At 45.9% G+C, this 9,324-nt stretch overlaps 1 protein-coding gene across 1 annotated transcript; it reads right to left on the bottom strand.

The window, feature by feature from the left end:
• Positions 1 to 266: 266 nt before the first annotated feature.
• Positions 267 to 9,116, bottom strand: Mettl21b (methyltransferase like 21B). The gene is made up of 3 exons (XM_013022488.1): positions 8,894 to 9,116; positions 8,648 to 8,759; positions 267 to 1,007 (listed from the first exon to the last, which is right to left on the bottom strand). The coding sequence occupies exons 1-3, from the start codon at positions 9,062 to 9,064 to the stop codon at positions 616 to 618; spliced, it is 675 nt and encodes a 224-aa protein (XP_012877942.1). The 5' UTR covers positions 9,065 to 9,116; the 3' UTR covers positions 267 to 615.
• Between the last annotated feature and the right edge of the window lie 208 nt (positions 9,117 to 9,324).

Raw genomic sequence — 9,324 nt, 5'->3', positions numbered from 1 at the left:
AAAAAAAAAGCCAGGCACCAGTGGCTCACACCTGTAGTCCTAGCTACTCAGGAGGTTGAGATCTGAGAATTGTGGTTCAAAGCCAGCCCAGGCAGGAAAATCTGTGAGCCTCTTATCTCCCATTATCCACCAAAATACCAGAAATGGCACTGTGGTTCAAGTGGCAGAGCACTTGCCTTGAGCTGAAGAACTCAGGGATAGTGCCCAGGCCCAGAGTTCAAGTCTCACACACACACACAAAAATTCTTTAGAACTTTTTTAAAAAGTTCATTGTGTTATAAAAAGGCAACAGTAAAATTAGAAGTCATCATTGATAGTCTCTGCACCTACTCTCACACCCATTTACCTCCCCCCCACACATACACACCCCTAAAAATCCATCTTCCTCCTCTGAAAACTAGAGCTGGAAATTCCCTCTGTGCTCTAATATGAGTGTTTTTAGATAGTCTATGATTCTTAGTAAGTAGGCACCTCTATGGGGGAAACAAGGAAAAAAGAGAGAGAGAGAGAGAGGGGAAACCTATGAAGATCCATTGTTTTGGTCCCTGTGTTTATGGCTGTGCAGATATGCGGCAACTTTCTTGGGACAAGGGGTTGAGGATAACAGGAGTGACTTCAAGCAGGCCTTGTTTCCCTATGGCGGGCCCTGTAGATGTTGACATTCTCATTCTCATCCCTCTGGGCCAGCTCCAGTTGGAAGTGCTGGGGCAGGAGGTGCTGGAAGAAGCTCTCTGTCCCATGTTCCTCCCTCATTTTGGAGGCCAGATAGATGGTACCACGGGGCCCGCACAGGTGCCGGAGGGTCCTCAGCAGCAGTGGGAAGGTGGGTTCCAGGTACACGATATCTGATCCCAGCACCAGATCATAATTTCCAGGAAAGACATGCTGGTCAATCCCCCAGGACAAAGCGCAGACCTGGGCCTGGACTCCAGCTGGCACATTAGCGTGAACGTTGCTTTGGATCTGCTCTAGTGCCAGAGGCAGGTCAGTGATGGTTACATCCCCCCCTGAGGGAGAACAAGGAGGAGAAATGCAAGTCAGAGGGATCCAGCAAGGACTCCTGGCTCCTACCTGAAAGATCCTGAGACCTCTAAGCCTAGAGGACAATGTCTTCCTAGCCTGAAGTGCGCAGTTGGATTTTTTGCTGCCCTAACCTCCATCTCACCCACTGTATGCTCATTACTCTACATTCTACCACATCAACATTCTCTCTGAGCTAATCTTCAACCTCTCTGCCCAACACACAATCATCAGATGTCAGCAGAACCCTGAGCAGGACTATACTGGAGATGGGCCCTGTACCCACCCCCACTGACACAAAACCACCTTGGGGGCCTGGAAGGCTTCCCAAGAGACATGTCCTCAGCTGAGCCCTAGAGGACATGTAGGAGTTAGTCAGGTGGGGTTTTCGAAGCACAGACTCCTGAGTACAGAGGCCTGGCAGGACATATTCTAAGGAAGACTGTATCTTAGAGGATGTGGAAATAGGGAGAAATAGGCATGAGACAGGATTATGATATTCTAAGGAGATTCATCTTGGATAAGGAGGCAACAGGTCAGAAGAATAGAAGTGAGGGTAAAGATGATCAGATTAGGGACTTGGAATGTGGCTTAGTGGTAGTGTGCTTGCCTACATGCATGAAGCCCTGGGTTCGATTCCTCAGTACCACATTGGCAGAAAAAGCCAGAAGTGATGCTGTGGCTCAAGTAGTAGAGTGCTAGACTGGAGCAAAAGAAGCTAAGGGACAGTGAGTTAAAGCACCAGGAATTGGGGCGGTGGGGGGAGGGGAGATCAGATTAGCATTTCATTCAAACAAAAAAATATATATATTGAGCACCTAGGATCCAGGATACACTAGTAGGCAAAGCAAAATCTCCAGCCTTCCTTGAATTTCAGACTAGAGGTAGCATAATAGTGATGAGTATTACAGAAAGAGAAGGTAGATGTGCCAAGAATTCATTTGTTTTTATCATATGCCTGTATGTCAGACCAAGCAGATAAAAACCATACATTTTCCCCCAGGAGTTTACAGGAAGTTGCTAAGATCCAGGTGTAGTAGCATGTACCTGTAATAAAGCACTCAGGAGGCAGAGGTAGGATCTCAAATTTGAGGGCAAGTTAGACTATACAGCTTGAATTTGTCTTCAAACAAAAAAAAACAAAACCAAGAGCAGCAGCTGGGTGCCAGTGGCTCACACCTGTAATCCTAGCCACTAAGGAGGCTGAGATCTGAAGATCACAATTTTAAGGCCAGCCCTAGGAGGAAAGTCCGTGAGACTCTTATCACCAATAAAACACCAGAAGTCTTGAGCTGAAGAGCGGAGGGACAGTGCTCAGGTCCAGAGTTCAAGTCCCATGACCAACAACAACAACAACAACAAAAAAAAAAAACCAAGAGTGGCAAGAAACAGACAACAACAAAATAAGCTAAAACATACTGTATAGCAAATGGCAGTGTTTACCACAGTGAAGCATGAATGGCAGGTAGGGAACTTTTTTTGGTAGTGGTACTAGGGATTGAACACAGGGCCTCAAGCTTTCCAGGCAGATGCACTACTATGTGAGCCACACCCCAGCCCTTCTGCTGTTGGTTTCTTTTTGCTTAAGGCTGGTACTCTACCACCTGAGCCATACCTCCACTTCCAGCAAAGGTAGTTAATTAGAGATAAGCGTCTCATGGACTTTGCTGCCCAGGCTGGCTTCAAACCTCAATCCTAAAATCTCAGCTTCTGAATAATTAGGATTACAGGCAGGACCCATTGGCACCCAGCTAGGAATGTAATTTGAAATTGGATGATTGGGGAAAGCCTCACAGAGCAAAGACCAGGAACAACTGAGCAAACCATGTGGATCTCTAAGGCTAAAGTCTACCAAATGAAAGAACAGCAAACACAAGCATCTTGAGACAAGACTATACCTGACAGGTGTAAGGAACAGAGAAAAGCCAGGGGCTGGCGCAGAGTGAGTTGTAGGGGAATAATAGAAATGGAATCATAATCAGGAGACTGAGAAATTAGGCTTTTAGTCTTTGTGATACAGAAAACTATAGAAGAATTTTAAATGAAAAAAAATGCACAAATTGATTTATGTTTTAAGAGAACCATTTTTGATTGCTGGGATTTGAAAATACTGAAGAAGAACAAGATTAGAAACAAGGAGACTAGTTAAGTGTTGGCTGTAATGATCCAGGTGAGATATAATGGATGTTGGTGTGGATCAAGGTAGTAGCACTGACCAGTAAGGGGTCAGATCCTGAATTTATTTTGAAGGGAGAATTAACATGATCCAACAGATTAAATATTAAAGTGGGGGAGAAGGGAGAGGAAGGGGGAGAAGGAGGGAAAAGAAGAGCGTGAGATAGATACTCAGGATGTTTTCCTAACCAACTGGAAGACCAAAGTGTCTTTCATTTAAATGAGGAGAGCCTGTTTGGGAAGATGATCCTGATTTCATTTCTGGACACATTAAGTTTAAGAGGTCTATCAGACAATCACATGAAGATACTGAGTAGGCAGTGGGTCATGCAAACAAGCCTGGAAATAGAAGTGGGAGAACCATCGTAATCAGCATAAAAAGGACGTTCAAAGCCAAAAAGTGAGGGGGCTGTTCAGCAGGAAGTGTATACAGAAAGAAAAGGAGGGTCAGAGGGCTACTCCCAAATGCTGGGGCACCCAAATCTTCAGTGGTAAAGATGAAAGGGAAATAACAAAAGAGAATGGAAAAGTGTGCCAGTGAGAGAGGCACAAACCAGAAGTGTGTTGGCCCAGAAAGCAAAGGACATTTCAAGGAGAAGGGAGTATTGCTGTCAGTGGGCAGGTAATTAGCTCCCTGTTAACAACACATGAAGCTCACAATCTAGACATGGCAGACAGTAATGTTTTGAGTTTTAAAGAACAGAAGCTGAGCACCTGTGGCTCATGCCTGTAATTCTAGTTACTCAGAAGGCCAAGAGCTGGGGATTGTGGTTAGAAGCCAACCAAAGCAGGAAAGTCCATGAAACTCTTATCTCCAATTAACCACTGAAAAAGCTGGAAGTATGTCTGTGGCTCAAGGGTAGAGCACCAGCTTTGATCAAAACAACAACAACTAAGGGATAGAACCCAGCCCTGAGTTCAAACCCTAGTACTGAGACATGAGCACATGTATGTGCATACATGCGTGCACATGCTTGGGCACACGTACCCACACACAAAACAAGAACAGAGAAATGTCTAGACAAGTGGGAAAAGATGTGATCATAGAATTTTTTTCCTGAGCTAAGAGGGATTGCAGCATAGCTGTGTGTGTGTGTGTGTGTGTGTGTGTGTGTGTGTGTGTGTGTGCGCGCGAGCGCGCATGCACGTGGGAGAGGCAGCGTGGGGGGCAGGGCCTCGTGGAGATGAGACAGACAGAAAGACAGACTGCAACCTAGAAAGAAAGAAAAATGAATAATGCAGGAGAGAGGGAGTTGATTGAACAGTGTCTTTGAGCAAGTGGGAATGTTTAGGATCTTGTGACAAGTGAAGACCTTGTCCTTAGCTATGTCCAACCATGATAGCAAAACAGAAGGTAGTACATGCAAACACAGGCACAGCTAGGGGAGCAGAAGTTGTGATAGGAACAGAAGGACATTTTCTGAGAAAACAGGTGCAAGCAGAACATAGGAAATAAAACCATCAGCTGATAATGACAACAGCAGAGAAAGTATTCATGGATTTGAAAAAACTGAAGGTGTGGGGAGTATAGTTCAATGGTAGAGCACTTGCTTAGCAAGTGTAAGGCCTTGAGTTCAAAACCACTAGTACTGAAAAGGAAAAAAAAAAAGGAAAGCCAGACGCCGGTGGCTCATGCCTGTAATCCTAGCTACTCAGGAGGCTGAGATCTGAGGATCGAGGTTCAAAGCCAGCCCAGGCAGGAAAGTCCGTGAGACTCTTTATCTCCAATAAACCACTAGAAAACCGGAAGTGGCACTGTGGCTCAAGCAGTAGAGCACTCGCCTTGAGCTGAAGAGCGCAGGGATGGCACCCAAGCCCAGAGTTCAAGCCCCACGACCAACAAAAAAAAAAAGGAAGTAAGAACCACGTTTAGGGCCGGAATACCAAATGTACCAGTACACACCTATAACTCTTTCACACAAGAGGTGAAAGTAAGGAGGATCACAGACTAGGCCAGTCCTGAGAAGAAAACACAAGATCCTACCTGAAACATAAATTAAAGTTAAAAAAAAAGACTAGGGGTATGGCTCAGGTGGTAAAAAGTTAAACTAACGATTATGAGGCTCTAAGTTCAAGTCCCAGTACTGCCAAAAACTAAAGATATAGATGTTTAGGAGACTGGAAGAGTAAGAGGAGTAAAACAGGCTAATTAGACCTGAGTTCAGTGATAACAAGTTTAAAATGAGACCAGCCAAAAATGGTGGCTATGCCTGTAATCCTACCTGCTCAGGAAGCTGAGATGAGGCTCCTGGTTCAAAGCCAGCCAGAGCAGGAAAGTCCATGAGATTCTTATCTCCAATTAACCACCAGAAAACCAAAAGTAGAGCTGTGGCTAAAAGTGGTAGAGTGCTGGCCTTGAGCAGAAAATCTCAGAGACAGCTCCCAGAGTCTTGAGTTCAAGCCCCACGACCATCAAAAAGAAAAAGAAAAAAGAAAGACCTGGGAATGTGTCAAAGGTGACATTCAGGGTTTCCATTGGATGGATGGTGGTTTGATTCATCAAACCTGAAGGATAAACAGGTTTGGTGGGAGAATATCTTAGATCTAGTTTGGGCATGTTAAATTTCCCCATAGAAAGACATGAAGGCTCTTATGAAAACCCAGACAAGAAATGGTAATACCCTAAACTAGACATGATCCGGAATTGGAATAGATAACTAGAATGTTAAGGACATGTTAATATAAGAGCAGGCCAATTTCTGGGATGTGAAGGGAGAGAACAGATACCTGACTTGGCAAGTAAGCAGGGGGCCAAAGAAGGAAAATCTAGTCTGGGAGCAAGTGAAGGTGGATGTTTCCATCCATACACATGCCTTTTATCCCCTTTTATTTATTTATTTATTTTTGAGGGGCCAACACTGAGCTTGAGCTACTCAGAGCCTCGCAGTTGTCCCTTAGCTTTATTTTGTTGTTATTGTTTTTTTGGGTCCCGTAGTGGGGCCTGAACTCTGTGCCTGGGCGCTGTCCCTCAGCTCAAGGCTAGTGCTCTACCACTTGAGCCACAGCGCCACTTCCGGCTTTTTTCTTTTTGCTTATGTGGTGCTGAGGAATCGAACCCAGGGCCTCATGCGTGCAAGGCAAGCGCTCTACCACTGAGCCACCTTCCCAGCCCTCCCTTAGCTTTATTGTTGGCACTCTAATACTTGAGCTACACCTCCACTTCTGGCTTTTGGGTAGTTAATTGGAGATAAAAGTGTTTTCTGCCCAAGCTGGCTTTGAACCTCAATCCTCAGATCTCATCCTCCTGAATGGTTAGACTAGCTTCTCCCCTTTTAATATAACTGATTCTAATCCACTTGCCCTTTGTGGTACTCCTTTCTTTATATGCCTTCAGTGTTCACACTACGTTGTTCATCTCCTTGCCTATCAGAGCTTTCCCTTGAAGAATTTCCAAGGAGTTAAAGCAGAACATATCCGCTAGTTCTACATATACCTCACTAGAGCGCTGGACCATAACATTTTCTTATAATTTCCCCACCCAACTGTATGCTTAGGGAGAAGAAATCTTTATTTACTGTCAAATCCCAAACACCCAGGGCAATTCTAAGTACATAGGGAATACATGTAGATTGAATGAGCAAAAGAATGAAGGCTTGCCTCTGGAAAGGCTTCTCTTCATGTCACCTCATTCTGTTTCCATGAACAAAAACCTAGTCATTTACAAGATTTCACACACTCTGTATGTGTGTGTGCATGCTATTGTATGTGCTTGTCCTAGCACTTGGCCTGGGCACTGTCCCTGCGTTAGTTTTGTTCAAGGCTAGTGCTCTTCTACTTGAGCTACAGCTGCACTTCTTGCTTTTTGGTAGTTTATTGGAGACAAGAGTCTCACTGAGTTTCCTGCTCAAGGTGGCTTCAAACTTCGACTCTCAGATCTCAGCCTTTTGAGTAGCTAGGATTATATGTGTGAGCCACCAGCAGCTGGTACTATGTGTTTTTAAATTAATGTTTTTAGTGTGGTGTTTTGTCTGCCCTTGATTATAAATTAAGAATTTTTTTCATTTCTTGCTCTTTATAAAATCAAAGCACAAAGCTGGATGCTGATGTCCCAAGCCTGTAATCCTAGCTACACAGGAGGCCGAGATTTTAAGATTGCCCTTTGAAGTCAGCCCTCCCCCGCCCCAGGAAAGTCCATGAAGATTCTAATCTCCATTTAACTACCAAAAAGCCAAAAATGGAGCTGTGACTCAAGTAACAGAGTGTTAGCCTTGTGTACAAAAAGCTCAGGGACATCACCTAGGCCCTGAGTTGAAGACCCATGACTGGTACGCGTGCACACGCATACATACATACATACATACACACACACACACACACACAAAACACATAATTTTTCCTTTCTTTTTTTACAGTGCTTAATTCCTACCTTCACTCCCCAAGAAACATACCCTAGTCCCCAAAACTCACAATCTTGTGTCCCCTAACAATAAAGACCTAAAAGTTCTAACTGGGTATGGTGGTACACATCTGTAATTCCCTCACTCCATAGTCCTAGGTAGGAGGATTTCAAGTTTAAGGCTGGCCTAAACTACATAAGCATAACCAACCAACTAAAAGCAATAATTAAAAAAATAAATAAGGGGCTGGGAAGGTGGCTCAGTGGTAGAGCGCTTGCCTTGCATGCCTGAGGCCCTGGGTTTGATTCCTCAGTACCACATAAGAAAAAAGAACAAAGCCGGAAGTGGCGCTGTGGCTCAAGTGGTAGAGCTAGCCTTAAGCTGAAGAGCTGAGGGACAGCGCCCAGGCCCAGAGTTCAGGACCCAGGACTGGACCAAAAAAAAATTAAATAAATAAATAAATAACCACTAGCCAAAGACCAGTGGCTTATACCTGTAATCCTAGCTACTCAGGAGGCTGAGAACTAAGAATTGCAGTTCAACACCAGCCTGGACAGGAAAGTCCATGAGCACCACCAGAAGTGGTGCTGTGCCTCAAGTGGTAGAGGGCTCTCCTTGAGCTGAAGAGCTAAGGGGCAGCGCCCAGGCCCAGAGTTCAAGCCCCAGGACCAAGCAAAAAAAAAAAAAAAAAACCCACTAAGGAACCTAACTTGTAACAAAATTATAAATTTTCATGATGTTTAATGCCTCCATAGGATGCTCCACAGAATATCCCTATATATGCATTTGGACTGAAGATCATGTCCAAACTAAAGAAAAATTTTTAGTGACGGCATTCTCCATGAAAACCCAGAGAGCAAAAGAGAGTTTCCAGAAACAAGTCCTGTCAGTTGTTTATTTCCTAACCCCAAATTAGCCACCCACCCTGGGTGCTTTGAAAACCAATCAGCACTGAATGAATGCCATACAGAAGATGGGGGATGGGGTGTTGTTTGTTAAAAGTAAGGGACAGGGATGGGCCCAAAGCACTCTCCTCTCTCAGTAATCCACGTAGTGACAATGTCGCCACGCCCACAACCCCTCACCCCTCCTTGCCACGAAGCCAGCTCACGCACCCTGCAGCGCCGCCAAGATTCCCACGATGCCCGTCCCCGCGCCCAGTTCGATCACCTTTTTGCCCCGAAAATCCACATTTTGACTCTCAAAGTAGTTGCAAAGACTCAGAGCCTATGGGAGTGGGAGATAAAAATCAATATATAAATAAATAGCTAAGTGCTGGCGGAGAGGTCATCCATATGGAAGTGGCTGGATTCGAACTCTGGCCCTCCCAGGGACCCTCACTCGAGCAGCCCATTCCTCACCGCATCCCACACGCGTGCCGCCACCCCCAGGCGGGACCCAAAGTTCTGCGTGATGCTCAGCTCGTGGCCACAGAAGCAGAAGCGGCTCCTCTCCGAGTAAAAGTCGGCGAAGAGCCCGACCTCCCGAGGGAACACCGAGTCGAATTCGGGACCCAGGCAGGAGTTTGCCATCCAGCCGAGAGAGTTATCGGGCAGCTGCCCACGGGCAGCGTTTGGATCCCGAGGTGTCGGTGACGGGGTACGAAGCTGGTGCTGCCGGCCGTCCAGGCTAACCCGAGGCACCGGGCCCCGCCCCCCTCCCCTCCCCTCCCCGCTTGCCCTCCTTCCTCCAGTCTGGACTTCCTGGAGGAGGACGAGGAGCTACCCACCTGCCCGGCCCTGGACACGTCGGCCCTAACAGCCTAGACCTGGCAGACTTGGGCCATAGACCA

The sequence above is a fragment of the Dipodomys ordii genome, unplaced genomic scaffold, assembly GCF_000151885.1.
Source record: "Dipodomys ordii isolate 6190 unplaced genomic scaffold, Dord_2.0 Scaffold3, whole genome shotgun sequence".
Taxonomy (NCBI): Eukaryota; Metazoa; Chordata; class Mammalia; order Rodentia; family Heteromyidae; genus Dipodomys; species Dipodomys ordii.
Note: the sequence above shows the minus strand (reverse complement) of the source record. Positions and strands in the feature narration are given on the sequence as shown.